The sequence below is a fragment of the Centruroides sculpturatus genome, unplaced genomic scaffold (assembly GCF_000671375.1).
Source record: "Centruroides sculpturatus isolate CEXI.00-Female unplaced genomic scaffold, Cexi_2.0 scaffold371, whole genome shotgun sequence".
NCBI classification, from domain to species: Eukaryota; Metazoa; Arthropoda; class Arachnida; order Scorpiones; family Buthidae; genus Centruroides; species Centruroides sculpturatus.
The window spans coordinates 618,701-634,429 of NW_019384600.1; the positions used below are offsets into that span (position 1 = coordinate 618,701).

Consider the following 15,729-nt stretch of genomic DNA (forward strand, 5'->3'; position numbering starts at 1 on the left):
CCCACAGTTAAACTTCGCCGCTAATTGCTGTTGTGATAACTTTAATACGATCTTCTAACGACAGCACTTTGCATTTCGGACATTTTCCAGCAAACTGAAATGAATTTCCTTTGTTGCTAGACTAATTTATTAACACCTGCACCTAATTTCGAGGGTGGGAGATGTGCCCGGGATGGGTTCGAACGAGAGTTTAGACTAATTCATTATATTACGAGGTGGAAACGTTGAGATGGGTTCTTACAATAGTTTAGACCAGATACATTCGCGAAAGGGGTCGCTTATTACAGGTGTTGTATGTTGTTTCGGACCAAAATTCAATGCCCGCGGTCGCGTTACACAGGTGGTCGTTTAATACGGGTAACTTATACGAAGACTCTATGGATAAACTATTCCGTGCCAGAAATTTTTGCCCGTTTTGACAGGTGCCCGTAGAATGCAGGTGGTCGCCTAAGCAGTTTTCACTGTATATAATTATAATAAAGTTACAATAAATTAAGTTAATATATAATTATATATACAGTACCTAATTTATATATAATTAATATATAATTATATGTACAGTACCTAATTTATATATAATACTGTACAGATGATAGTAATCTCTCTGTAACATGGTGCTGGACGGCAGAAAAGTTTGGCTGCCCGATGACATTTTACGTAATTATAGTTTTTTTTACCGTCACAGTTTTTTCGCTGTCTTATAGGAATCATAATTATAGGAACCCGTTTTATACGGGGTCTACTGTATTCGATTCTATCGATTGAATCGAGTCGGTGGGTTTTTCCAATGTTATCGAATGACGAAAAAACTGATAGAATTCTTCCCTACCGCTAAAATAAGCCGCAGTTAAGATCGTTGGCCGGATGGTTGTATGTAATACGTCTGTTGCGACTGTCGACGGACGTATTGAATTATATAATTAAATAAAACTAAATATTATTATTGACTATTTCTTTATTTATTAATTACGTAGTTGCTGGTATTGGTTTAGTTGTCTGTGTTTATATCATCTCCGTTTTGGATAGTTACTGAATACATTCTTCATTTTGTACTTTTTTGAATACGGATTTTCACAGAACGGTGAACTGTTTATCTGGATTTGAACTCGAACTAAATGAAAACATTAACTTCATTATTCCTAAAAACTTGTGTAGTTTTGAGTATTTTAAAGTTATAAAGGTAAATTAACATATTAGATATAAAGATAAATTAGTAATTACAAAGTCTAATAAAAAGTAAGAAAACTTTTGGAGTAGATTTTCTCTCTCTCTCTCTCTCTCTCCTAAATTTTTTGATCCAACGTTCTAAAATAATTTTTTTAAATATTTTGTAAATTTTTATGAGAAATTAATGGAAAAAAGCGGATTCTTCGTCTTTCTTTGTCCTTCGTCCTTTTTGCACCCAGGGAAGAAACGGTCTTGTGACGGAGTTGACTTTTTATTGTAGGCTCTTATCTGTCTTGGTGCATAAAATGTAAAAAAATTCCTTTATTCGGCAATGGCTAAAATTGTATGTAAAATAACATTAGTAAGACCTTTTGTTTTGTTTTCTGAAACCATGTTTTCTTATTTATTGACTATCGAATACAAGACTGTTATTAATTAAACACTTGGCATTTTTCCTCTTTATTCAGTTGAACTTATTCAATTACTCTTTATTCAGTTGCGAATATAGAGGAAAAATGCCAAGTGTTTAATTAATAACACAGTCTTGTGTTCAATAGTCAAACCCTTATTGAGTAAAACCGTTATTGAGGAGGATGAGAGCATATGATAAAAAGTCAATTCCGTCATGAGACTGTTGAAAAATGTAAATATCGTCCTGGCCATTTACTACCTTTTACTAGTTTGATTGAAGCGGAGCATTAGTGAAGCTTCTTCTATGAGGCTTACAGGATTGTGTTTGTTCTCAAAATCTGTTTGATAGATTTTGATAAAACTTTGCCATTTTCCATTAATTGAGACAAGAAATCCAGAAATGTAACGTGGGTCCGTTTAAATGTAAAAAATCCGGCAATGAATTGCTTAGCGTCGCCAGAATTTTAAATGTTACCGGGAAAGTCATCTCTTATGATATTTCGTTTAAAAAACTGTTTACATTTTGTTATAAAATGGCAAAAAGCTTAATTTTGAAAGTAGGGATGGATTTTATAAGAAATCGTAACTACTAATAATGAGTAAACTCGTAATTAAGTTTGACCCTAATCGACATGTGATGCGCGACCACCCTTTATCTCTCCGTTCCATTGACCTTAAACCACCAAAATTTAATAGTGTGAATATTTCTAATACATAAACCTTCCGGCAAAATTTCAAAAGTTTTCGAAAGTGCGGGAGTTAAGCATCAAAGAGGATAAACGAAATCGTGCTGTACACAAACACGCGCGCACATTAACATCCATACGCACAGAAAAAAACTGAATGTTTTTGCATTTCTTAATGTTTTGATGTCCCCTAAGTCTAAAAATGTAAAAGCCTTGGGAGTCATTTTTTGACTGATCACTATACTTCCCCTCTGTTATCTATGACAGAGCCAGTAAAGTAAAAATAGGAGTCCAAAGTCATGGACTCCTATTTTTACTTTCCTAAAAGATTCCCGAGATTCTTCCATGATGTGATGTGAATAATCTTTATTTACTAGTGAAATTTTTAATGCAAGTGTTTACATGTTTATTTTTAAAAAATAAACATGTAAACATCTTTAATTCAGTAGGTTATATATATATACGAAGCAAAAATACCATGTTGCTCAGTGTCTGAGATAATGTATTGTCTTATCACACTTAGGATCTGTTCAGAGCGATGACCTCTGAGACTGGGCACCATTCAAAAATTTTATCTATAAAGTTTCTGATGATTTACTGGTTATTACCAAACCAAAAATGTAAGAATAGGTCCAGCCATGACAATACTACTTTTTGCTGCCACCCACTAGCACACAACATTGTCAGACCAAACCAATAGACTCTTTCGTTGAGACAGGATTATCCCTAAGGTATTGCTTTCTTTCCCCCCTCTGAGCAACACATTTGTTGTTCTCTACCAAGGAAGATTTAGAAATTAGAAAAGTTGAAATAGCTAGGTAAGAACTGAAAGTGAAATCTTTATAAACTAAGAGACCATGGCCATAATCATGGTAACAGCATTCCATTTTTCAACCAGACTACTTTTCTTTCTTTCTGTTATGGTCTGCAGACTTGCCAATTTTCAAAAGTGGGTTAGGGAGTGATTAATATCAGTCGATATCATTCACTACTACCAACCAATCTCTTGCCAACAGACACTAAGAAATTGTGTTCTGAATTCTGAACTTGTCATCTCTTGTCTTTGAGAGACTATTAACAAGAATGCATTCCAAAAATTTAATTCCAATCCTATCTCTTAATATTTCATACATTTTATTTTATATTTGTACAGTTTGGAGTGTTAAACAGTTCACACTCACACATGAGAAACTATGCCACTTGTTACATATTGATTCCTTGATTCATAACCAACTTAATGTCATACATCACAATACTTAATTTAATTAATTTTAATGAATTAAGTATTGTATGTTAATATAATTGTAACTATAAACTAAAGAATGTGTACATTCTTACTGTTGATGACTATCATTAGTGCCATATAACTGGTATTGTCCCAACACCTATTCATACTTATCATCAGTGGAGGATTGAGGATATTGCTATATATTTTACAAATCAAATTGAGACTACTATGATATCAATATTGTGAATCTCCATAATTAAAATGACCATTTTTTAGCTAATGCATAATATTTTTCATTACAGGTGTCTCTATCATCACTGGCAAAGAGGCGGAAATGCCTCCAACAATTGCACTGTAGCTAAACAACTTGGAGCTCCCTGTGAATATTTTGGAACAATGAGTAATGATCTCGGTGGCCGGTGAGTGCGTATCATTGTAGGATAGTATGAAACAATAACCAAGACGTTTGATTAATTTACAAAACTTGTGTAACTCTCTTGGATCTTTTGCAGTTTTTTACAGAATGATTTGGACAGTCACGCAATTTGCAGAGATAACTGTGTTTTCTATGACGACTGTGATTCTCCCATTTCTACTGTCATCATAAATGTCAACAATGGATCAAGGACAATCCTCCACTCTAACAGGTATGGGTCGCATCAAAACTGATAATTTTTTTGCCATTTTGAAGTGATTAATTACCAAATGTTCTTCAAGACAGAAATTTACCGGAACCCACGTTCGAACAGTTTGCAAAGTTGGACCTGACAAAATACAAATGGGTTCACTTCGAAGTACGTTTTCTGTATATTTGTACATTGTGAAGTCGTAAGATTAACTCTTTTGGCAAACTTTCTTGTACCAGAATTCCATTTGAAATTAAAATGAAGAACTGTGCAGTTGTTTCAGCAACTGAGTAAATGTTTTTGTAATCAAATAATTTTACCAAAATATACTAAATACATTTTTTTAATGTTTTCTTGTTAATAACAGATTATTCTTTATGAATTTTTCAAATCAATGATTTGAATAATATTGGATTTTCGATTAAAAATACTGTTTTAACTACATTGGGCTCTTATTTTGGTTTTTATCTTATTATCTTAGTTTTTTATATCTTGTAATAGCGCAAGAAATTACATAGTTTCAGATAATTCAGTATAATTCAGATAATATTGTTCCCTCTAGCGTCCTATTTATATATCCCTCTAACAATTCAGATAATAATACAGGATGTTTTCCTCTAATATTCCTAGTTTTAAACTGTTCTATAAAATCCATTCACCTGACATTATCTCTGAACATTTTTCTCTATGGGCAAGTCAAGAATTTTGTCTTTACGAAAGTGTCAGACAAAAGAGCCCTGTATACAAAAATTGCAGTTGTCATTAACAGTGTGTTGCCACCACAATCTTACCTACGTGACAATGGAGGTCCAGATTGCCACCATGCAGCAGCACCCCTTTTGAATGTATGCAAAACTTGGAGTATTGACCAACCAACATTCTCTAGCAGATTTTATTCAAATATCTGAACAAATGGATTTTATAGAGCAGTTTAAAACTAGGAACATTAGAGGGAAAACACTCTATATACAGTATTAATCATCTATTGTATTTGTGTAAATTTGCCTTCTGTTTTCTTAATGTGGGGATATTATCAAACTATATAACAATGCAAGTTCAACTCATATTTGTAGATTATTTACAACTTCCAGATTTTTACTGTTTTTGCTTCATTACATTCCTTAAAAGAGAAATTAAGATATTATTTTATTTGCTGTCATCAGTTATGCTTTGATTTTGTTGGTGTGTTTTCTCAAAAACTTTTCTCAAAGCACGTTTTGATTGTTGAATGTTTTTTCAGTCATCTAATTTCCCTTCTGTGTTATTTCAAAATATAATGAATTTTATCGTCTCTGTTTTTAGCATACTGTTTTACAAACATTATATCAATTATTTATTTATTTGTTAAAAATGATTTCTATGTTTTTTCATTCTGATGAATATAAAACACAGTTTTCTCAAACTTGCTCAAACTCTTTCTCATATTAAACAATACATTTTATTAAGTTCAAGATATCGCAATTCAGGTTTCAAGTAGTTGGCTGTAAAAATCAATAAAATTGGATTACTATCATTACAGTAAAATAAAAAAGATATTAATGTAAATAATATTTACTAAATACACAACAAAAAAAACAAAAGTAACATAACATTTTAACAAAATACAAATGTCGTCAACCTCCTTTTATCAATAATTTTTATAAAAGATGTATCCAATCTGGAAGAAACTAAAATGTGCCTATTTGAAAGCTCAATTTGTAAAAAGATAAACTCAATTAGTGAGCAGCTGCAAGATAGGAGTATAAAGGTATATTTATTTATATCAGTGATCCACAAGCCCTTTGACATAGTGGCCATTTTTAGTGCCAAGAATGTAAAATTTTTGTACTTCAATGTGCATAAAAACAATGTTTTATCCCTTTAGTTTAGTATGGATTTTGTTTTGGTTCATACCCATGTATGCATATATTTATTATTATATGCATTTATTTACATGTTTACAACCTTGTTCATGACCAAAGTGAGCAATGAAATCATGTTGGGTGGATGAAAACTAAGGAGTATTGTAACAAGCATTTCGAGGTGTATTACTTGAATATTTGAAGTATACATGTTCTATTTGAGACTGTTCCATTTTCAAATATACAATTAGAATGACCGTTCTCTTTGATGATGTGATCTGAAGAAAGCTTATTAAAGAGATCTAAAACATTGTTTAAATAAATTTTGTTTTGTTGGAAAAGGAAAGGATTAGATTGTGATTTTGATATGAATTTCCAGTTTGTCTGTTGACTCTATTTATGCACTTAATTTGAAATTTCAAATATCTGTGTAATTAATTAGACTTGCAAGAGAATTAGTCTTTAAAATAGAATTACTCTCTTTTTGCAAGTTTAATTAATTAAAATAATGTTTGAAGTTTATTCAATAAATATTAGACTTATTATTTATGAACCAACAATTACATGATTAATGAACATTGTATTCATTTTAGGGAAGAAATGTGACGGAGGTTAAAAAAATGATTGAATACATAAAAAAATGGAATCTGGATCATGTCAGTCAAAGAATTCCAGTATCTGTGGAACTAGAGAAACCTAAACAGTGTCTGGAAGAGTTATTGATGTATGGTGACTTTTTGTTCATAGGAAAAGATTTTGCGCGGATGCATGGTTATGACTCAATGGAAGAGACAGTTAAACAGCTTGGAGATGACATTAAATCGGGGTAAGTTAGCTTAATCTCTATTAATTAATGATTTGCATTTTAATAATTGAAAATGTATTTAGGGTTGCAATTATTTGTGCTTGGGGTGAAATGGGTGCAAGCATCAGAAATGTCGATGGATCTATCTCTGTCTTTCCAGCAAACAAACCAGAAAAAGTGATTGATACGCTTGGTGCAGGAGACACATTTGTCGCAGCCACGATATCAATGCTGAGTTCGGAACAGAAACCAGAAGAAGCAGTAAGATTTGGCTGTCGGGTGGCTGGATTTAAATGTGGACGGCACGGATTTGAAGAACTGAGTTCACTACTTGAAAAATAAAGGTAACTGTTATTAATGACAGAATTAAGATTTATTTGTAATCAAATTTGAAATTTAGTTTTGAAAAGAAAAAATATATCTGCTGACAAAAATTTCCCGCTACATAATAAGGCATTATCTTGTTTCAATTTAACAAAAATTTATCTAAAAGTAATACAAAATTCTCTCTCGAATCATAAATATTAAGAGAATCTGTAAGTGGAAGGTATTAAATGTGCTGTAGATGTAAGTTAAAGTTCTTCTTTGGTGAAAAGATTAAATGCTCAGACTCATCTTCCATTGATTTATAACAAAAAATTGAAAGGTGCACATCTCTGTTATAAAATTATGATTAGATCTTAACATAAAAATGTAAAAGCTTTCCACTTTAAAACTCCTCCTATTTTGAGGTGGACACTGATTTTCCAGCACCTCTTTTATTCTGGACAGAATTAGAAGAAGCCATTTAAAATTCTCTTGACAGCATATTCCAGACTTACACAGACAATATTGCATATGATGTGCATTCACTCAGATTACCTACATTTCAGATATTAGTGATCATTCTATTTTGTGTGTGTTTAAGCTCATTTTACTTAGAAGCCATAGATAGGATTAAATGTAAGAAAGATGTGTCAATAGTATCAAGCCAAACACTAGTCCACACCTAATATATGCTTAATTCAAGATTAAAAGTCTTTAATGATTTAAAAATATGGAAGACATGTGATTAGTGTTCCAGGATATATGGTTTAATTAATGGGTACCAACTGCTCATTGAAGAACTGTAATTTACTAAAATGTATTCTGATACTGATAAGTTCATTGGTGCAGCAACCAATGCACATCACACACACTGAGCTGTGAAAATGGTGAGCTCTGATGAAGCAATATGGCTGCCTCCACAATTATATTATTAATTAAAGCCACTTGTACTACTCATCTGTAGTAACCCAAGTTATTGACAAAATAAGTCTGTAAAATGCCTGTATAGTGCCATTTGCTTCTGTCATCTTATTAAGTTGCCAGATATTCCAGTAAAAGCTTATGAAATCATTCATCAGTGCCTCAGTTGTGGCTAAGACTGATGCATGATGGAAAACATTATATGATGTCACTTTGTCTGGTAAAACCAATACTCCAGCAAGACTGGAAGCTAATGTTCTAGAAAACAAGTAGTCAACCTGTATCTGCATCATTCTCTGACGATGAAGAGAGAAATTTCTTCTACATCTTCGAACAATGACAAAGATACTGCATTTAAATACAAAATATCTAAAAGTTAAGTCCTCATTTAACACTGTTTCATTATAACATTGAGAGAAAAACATACAAGTATATGTGTAATCATTTGCAATTATTGTTATTGAACTTTATTTATAAGCAATAAAACTGGTTTTCAGGACATTTAAAGTTAAATTGAATAGTCTGTTCAAAAAAGGAATCACCATTTATTCACTTTCAATGTTCCAAAATACAAACTTTTGCCAACTGACTTTTCTCTGTAGGCTACTTGGCCATCAAAATTAAAACTTTCCTTAATTGGATATTTTTTCTTTGTTTTTAAGGGAAGTTTTTGATGGCCAAGTAGCCTACAGAGAAAGGTCAGTTGCCAAAAGTTAGTATTTTGGAATATTGAAAGTGAATAAATGATGATTCCTTTTTCAACAGACTGTTTTTGATTTAACTTAAAACTTAATCATCATCCAATGAAATTCTACAAATCATTGTGATTTTGAGGAGAAAATACAATCCCAATCCCAAAGGTTGTAAACACATTCTAATAAGAATATTTTCAACAAATAATCTGTCTTTTTTCAAATAACATAAACCACACACAATACATTAAATAATGTCAAAGTAAAAAATGTGCCTTGTATGCATTTGCCATTTTAAATTTATGCAGTGCTCTCTATAATTTGTTTAAATCACCATTGCTTGTTTTTGGACTGTGTGATGGTACATAGATGTGCTCCTTACAGATTTCACCTGCAAACATTCATTACAACTCACATTTACCTATCACCAATGATGAAGATTAAGCTTCTCCACATATCACCCATCATGACTGCCATTACTCACTGATTCACCATAAATAATTATCTTCCTTGTTTTTATTAATCTTCTGTAAATATACATGTATGTTATAACTTACATTTATTTTAATGTTTAATAACAGAAATTTTGTGAATCTTTTAGAAATTCTGTGACCAGAAATTTACAGTAGGAACTTAGCTCTTGTTTATATCAATAGATTCTCAGAAAATATGACTTGAAATGATTATTTCACTTCAGGTCACACTTTCTCAGAATCTATTGATGATGATGATGAATTTTCTATGCAGAAAGTCATCATTTATGATAAATAAAACTTAAATACTCATTATTAGAAAATATTTTGCCAGATTATTGTATTTTGTTTATGTAAGCTCAAAAACCTGATTAAAATACATTATTAATTTTGTATATTGTTTTAGGTACACAATGTTTTGAAATTCTCAGTACAGACTATGATTTATCAGAGAAGAGAGCATAAATTTAACATTTTGCTGTGTAGATTCAAAATAATGTATTCCAACTACTGAATTGGTAGAATATTCCATATTTTGTATAATTAGATAATTTGATTAAAGAAATATAATATTTGTATAAAACTGCAAATCTTGAAACTTTGATTAGAAATAATTTTAACTTAATAATGAATTTAAAAAATATTGATTCATAAATTGACTGAATATATATAGGCCCTATATTATGATGTTTTTCAATTATAGTCTGTGGATCATGAGAATGCTTTCGAAATTATTGAGGAAGTATTGCACGACAAGATCTCATCTGTCCTGCAGAATAGTTAAAATCTATGATTAAATATTATTTTTGACAGTATACATGGCCAAACCAGATTTAAAATTATAAATGTACAAATTATTATATTTCTCTTGCATAAATAAAAGCTTATACAAAATAACAACAATGGAATGTCTGAAATAAAGGAATAAAGAAGGAAAAAAATATTCACATTTACTAAAACAGTTGTCAGTTATTGTCAAAACATTTCCATGTTTTTGAAAAACATTATTTGTTTTTATATTATAATAATACATTTTGATATGCAAGTATTTCAGTTTATTTTGTTTTATATTTAATTGCATTTGCAACTATTGTTTATTCTAGTGGAACCATTAACAACACTTATATTCTGCCTTCTATATCATGAGAAATATTTAAAAATAGTCTAGCTCTAAATGTATTACTTTTTTCTTTATTAAGGATTTGACGTGAGTAAATGATGACCCAAAACTCGGTTATCAGAGATATATTTAATAGTTAACACACAGCTGCTTTAAACTGGTTTTATCTATAATTCAATTGTTTCATTGGAAACAACTGAATCACAAATAATAACATGCAGTTTTAGATAATTTCAAGATTATTTTACTAGTTATATGAATTTTGCAAAGACATTTATTTGGTTGACAGAATACCTTCAGATTTATAAGATTTAAATAAAACTGTGCTCATATTTTTAATTATTTAGTGGTTGCATTTAGATTTCACAATGCTCATTATTTAGGAAAGTTTTTTATATTTGCTATGTGCAAAAATATATGATACAGTGGAACCTCGTTTAATGAGCACCTCTCATAATGAGTAATTTGCGTAACCAGCAAAATAAATTGTAAAAAAAAATGACTCACGTAACGAGTGACAAGGAAAGGGAAGTCCCGGATTGTGTGTATACTACATCACTCTGTTTAGCACCTGGGTTAAACAGACTGATGTAGCATCTTAGGGTGCGTTTACTTCTGAGTTAGCAGTGCTAATTCTGAACACTGGATGTGATGTCATTAGCACGTGTATTCGTGCTTGCTTGTCCAATTCGAAAGTAAATGCATATGCTAACAAGAAATATGGCTGGAAACTGCCATATATCTTGTTAGCATATGCATTTACTTTCGAATTGGACAAGCAAGCACGAATACACGTGCTAATGACATCACATCCAGTGTTCAGAATTAGCATTGCTAACTCAGAAGTAAATGCACCCTTAGTGTCGCTTGTGATCACACATTTTTCCAAACTTGTGTTCAGACATATTACATATAAACATCAACAACCATAGCCCATTATATACTAAACACGCCAAACAATATATCAAATTTTTGGGCTATGTAAAGGCTAAAATTAAATATTAAAAATTAATTAACTTGGCTAGAGGTAGCCAATTATGCTGCCATCTCAAATTAAATTCCACAAATGTCTAAATAATGTTTTTTGAATAAATATTTGAGTATTTTTTCGGCAAGGATCGCATTATCGTATTTTATATTAATTTATGTGGGAAAAATTGTTTTACTTAATGAATGTTTCGCATTATGGGTAAGATTCTGGAACGAATTACGCTCGTTAAGTGAGGTTTCACTGTATTACTATAATAAAGGTGCATAATTATATTATTAAATAGCAAAGTAGATATTTGCTATTTAATGCTATTGTTCATTCAGCACAACTCTGGTCCCTTTATCAAAAATGCTGCATGCCAAATGCTTTTGTAAATTTCCAAAATTTGGTAAGTCATATGCAGTTACAATGTTGCATATGTTCTATACATTTTGTACAAGAGCACACTTCCATATGCTTCCAATTTATTTTGGCACATTAATTGGCCTGTAGATAGCAATTGTGCACTGTGTAGACTGATTTTTTACAATGTGTTCATTAATATTTTTGAAGATTTTTCAATCAATGTCCATAATGTTCAAGTGCATACAATATTTATTTTCTAAACATATACTGTATACATACAATTTACAAAAACTACATGTGCACAGAACATCAGCATACTAGATTGTAAACTACTTCTTGGAGGTGCCAGATTTCCAAACATTCTGGATTATTAGGTGCCAGATTAAGGAACTTCTACTATGGTTTTATTGTAAATGAACACACTTTTTTACTAGAGATTAATGAAAAATAAAGCTGTTAACACATTGCTTGAAACAAGTAAAATTTAAAGCTGTCTGCATATTTAAAACTGGATGCAAACAATTTACAAACAATTACTTTTTAAGATCTACTAAACTATATAAATAAGAAATTACTGATTTTGGCAAGATTTAATGTCCAATATCATTTCAGAAATCAGTAAAAGAATTTTACAGCATTTTAACCTAATGTAATGTTGAGGCTTTGATGGTAAAATAACATTTTATCATCTAAAGCCATTGTTGTCAATTTTATGAAGCTGTATTTGAACATTATTGAAGCTACAGACTGATAAAAATATAATTAGCATGTATTTCAAAACTAATTTTTTGGTTATGCATCCAATCAAGCTTTCTGTTCTATTTTAATTTACTGTTTATATAAATTATCCTTGACATTTTAATCATGAAACTATTCTGTTCTGATATAATAAATTTTTTGTTAAATATAGATAGCAAAATTAATGTATGAAAACCTTATTAAAATTATTAAATATCTGTACTAATAACTATATAACTTAAAGAAGAATAATTAGAATAACTTACTTAATTCTTTAATAAAGTTTGAAGTATTTGTACAAATTTATATCCTTCCAGATATGTATTGTAAAGTGGAATAGGTGCCACTCTGTAACAGTCTTTCCTCATATCACACTAAAGTTAAAGAGAAATTAGAATAATATTTTTAAGTTTTAAGAATTCCAAAAGTGTATGTATATGTTGCTAGCATGAATCAATATGTATAGCAAAATGATATACAAGACTAACTTAGAAAAAAATCCAGCAACAAGTTACATAATTATTCCAGCTATTATGAGATTTTATTTTAAAAATAACTTTTATATTATTAATAATTATGAATGGAAAAAAGCTTAATTTTGATGATAGAGATGGGTTTTATAAAAAATTTGCAAATGCTAATAAGTAAAATCTTCATTAATTCTGACCCCACTCAAGACATGATACATGACTTCCCTCTATCTCCCTACCCTTTTGACATTTAACTGCCAAAATTTAATAGCATCAATCCCCTACCTAACACACAAACCTCCATGCAAAATTTCAGAAATTTTTGACAAAAGGCAGAGGTGTTATTAATATTAAGCTTCAAAATGGATGAACAAAATTGTAATCCTCTGCTCAGATACCCATACATATGTAAAAAACCCCAGACATTTTTTACATTTCTCAACGTTTCAAGATCCCAAGTTCAAAAATGTAAAATCTCAAGCCCATTTTTGACTAATTGTCATACTTTCTCCTGTTATGTATAAAAGCTGGTAAATTAGAAATACAAGTGTAAATAAATATATTGGTATTTAGCATAAAAACAACTTAAATAAATATTTAACTTGTTTATGTGGGAAAGCATATACAGGAAATTTCAGAGCTTAGTAAACAGATAAATTTAACATTGCTTGTAAGCCAGTGCTTCCTCCCCAATAAAAGTTTTTTCCTAAGCCTTTCTTTATAGCATTTTCATTCAACACATATACAGCATTTTCAGAATGAATTTAACCAAACCCAGTTTTTTTACTATTTTGTAGTATATTAAAAGAAATCAATTATAATATCAAATGATTGCCAGATTAGATCAAGCTGTATTACTCTTACTATTAATAATTAAATGCTAAGTAATTTGGCCCAGAGGTAGGCATTAGGCCAAATTACCAAAATAATAATCTGGCAATTGTTTGGCTTTAATATAATTATCAGGCTTACAGATGTTTATATTTGTAATTTTAATACTTACAATAATTCCTCGTTTTTCAAGTTCACTTTTCATATTATGGTTTGTTGTTTTAATTTGCAATGTCAATTGACTTCCTCTGCATCTTGGATCTGGAGGAGTAATAACTTTTAAGACTGAGTTTTCATCTTTACAAAAATAATGTTTTATCAGCATTTCAAAATATCCAGTCAACAGAAACTGCTTTTTCAGTATTTCTTTGAGTGTTGCCTCTTCAATCACCTGTTAAAAATCAAAATAACTGTATTTGATATAAATATTCCATGTAACATATTTCAAAATATACTAAAATGAATGTTATCCTGCACATTGTATAAACTATTTGTTTGTAATCCAAATGCATTGTGCCAGATGGCCGAGTGGTTAAATTAAGGTGGCAGCCGACTACCAATATTGCAGAGAACAAGGATCAAATCTGAAAGGATTGAAAAACTCCAGGAATATTTTTGGAGGTAGTCTGTCGATTATGTTGGGCCCTGCCCCTCACCACTGGCTACCCATCCTGGGCCTTGTCAAACCCGTGGGGTTTGCTGAAAAGGTCAGGTCTTAGTACCTATAAGGCAAAAGGGGAAAAACAAAAAAAAAATTTCCAAAAGCATTTACAGTTTTAAACAACACTCTCCTTTGTTTGATTAAAAACCTGACAAAGCCATAAATAATTCAACAAAAGTGCTTTTTATTTAGTTTAATATTAATTATGTTGTATATTTTTTTTATTAAAAAATTACTTTTCATAATTAAACCATTCATTAACTTCAAGATATACATTTTAAGAGACTAATTTGTTGCAAAGACATACAAAACATATTTAAGTTGATTGAATAGAAATACAGTAGTTTTTTTCATACTTTACAGAGAAAAATAATCCACTAAACTTTACTTTTATATTCTTTAAATAAAAATTTCTTTGTAGTCATTTATAATAGAAGAAAGAGTAATTAAATAAATTAATTATAAGCACTGCTTACTTTTAAACTAGCCATCAACATAGTTATCAGAACTGGAGAAGGATTGCTTAATTTAAACATGTCAGCACCAGTACAGGAATGAAATCCTACAACAGAATAAATTGCATTAAATAAATATATTAATTACAAATAATTTTTTTAAATTTTTAACTTTTATATTGTAATGAATATGCAGTGCATTGAATGATTGCAACGAGTACGAATATTATCGTATCTGCTATTCATTACAATAAATCAATGTACTGTGGCTTCACTAATCATCCAACAAGACATATCAAAGTATCGCTGAATAAAACAGTCTTGTTAGATGATTTTTATTTTTAATTTTTAAAAAATGCTGTTTAATAGAACAAAAGTCAAAGCTGGCATATATCAAATATTTTAGTATATAATGGAGACCAAAAGTGCATTTGGGAGATGTGATTTTTTGCATTTAGTTAATTTGTACATTAATTTTCTTTCAATCAATTAAAATTATGCTAAGTAAATTTATTATTATTAAAATAATAATAATTCTAAGGATGTTATTTCATTTATTGTTGACTCTAATGAATTGTTTGTATTAAAATTGTTTGTTCCATGATCAATAATAAAGGTTTTAAAACATTCTGTATTCTTTGTTCTATGATATTAAATTGGTAAGTAAACCAACAAATAGAAGATAAAAAAGATTTTCCTCCCTAAAAGGATCCCTAAATATATTTGTATAACTGATTCTGTACACACAATTCTGCTATATATAATTATGTATTTGAAGAATGCAGTCAAGAACAGCACATCTTGTCTGACATGACATAACTGTCAAGCAGGGACATGTCCACCCAGTCTGCATCAATCAGTTGACTCAATGACCAGCCAACTGACTCAAATAGAGCCTGACTTGAGCCTCCTGTTTATTCAAAGCAAGGGCAAAAGCAGTGTGTTGGGAACATTGTGTTGTC

The 15,729-nt window shown here is 30.3% G+C and overlaps 2 protein-coding genes across 9 annotated transcripts in view; one reads left to right on the plus strand and one right to left on the minus strand.

Moving 5' to 3' along the window:
- Positions 1 to 15,729, plus strand: part of LOC111624977 (ketohexokinase-like) — a 30,488-nt gene that overhangs the window by 9,490 nt on the left and 5,269 nt on the right. The window contains exons 1-6 of one of the 5 annotated variants that reach the window (XM_023367986.1): positions 3,274 to 3,911; positions 4,005 to 4,139; positions 4,214 to 4,286; positions 6,553 to 6,785; positions 6,848 to 7,108; positions 9,563 to 9,739. In XM_023367986.1, the coding sequence (XP_023223754.1) occupies positions 3,772 to 3,911; positions 4,005 to 4,139; positions 4,214 to 4,286; positions 6,553 to 6,785; positions 6,848 to 7,106 (840 nt within the window). In that variant the 5' untranslated portion in view covers positions 3,274 to 3,771 and the 3' untranslated portion in view covers positions 7,107 to 7,108; positions 9,563 to 9,739. Of the gene's footprint in view, positions 1 to 3,273; positions 3,916 to 4,004; positions 4,140 to 4,213; positions 4,287 to 6,552; positions 6,786 to 6,847; positions 7,109 to 9,562; positions 9,740 to 15,729 lie in introns of those variants that run through there. The other 4 variants (XM_023367988.1, XM_023367987.1, XM_023367985.1 and 1 more) reach the window with 4 other exon arrangements.
- Positions 4,293 to 15,729, minus strand: part of LOC111624976 (kynureninase-like) — a 33,963-nt gene continuing 22,526 nt past the window's right edge. For 3 of the 4 annotated variants that reach the window (XM_023367981.1, XM_023367984.1, XM_023367982.1), the window contains 4 exons: positions 14,789 to 14,874; positions 13,824 to 14,042; positions 12,617 to 12,724; positions 4,293 to 5,599 (listed from right to left, as the gene is read on the minus strand). In XM_023367981.1, the coding sequence (XP_023223749.1) occupies positions 12,617 to 12,724; positions 13,824 to 14,042; positions 14,789 to 14,874 (413 nt within the window). In that variant the 3' untranslated portion in view covers positions 4,293 to 5,599. Of the gene's footprint in view, positions 5,600 to 11,249; positions 12,043 to 12,616; positions 12,725 to 13,823; positions 14,043 to 14,788; positions 14,875 to 15,729 lie in introns of those variants that run through there. The other variant, XM_023367983.1, reaches the window with a different exon arrangement.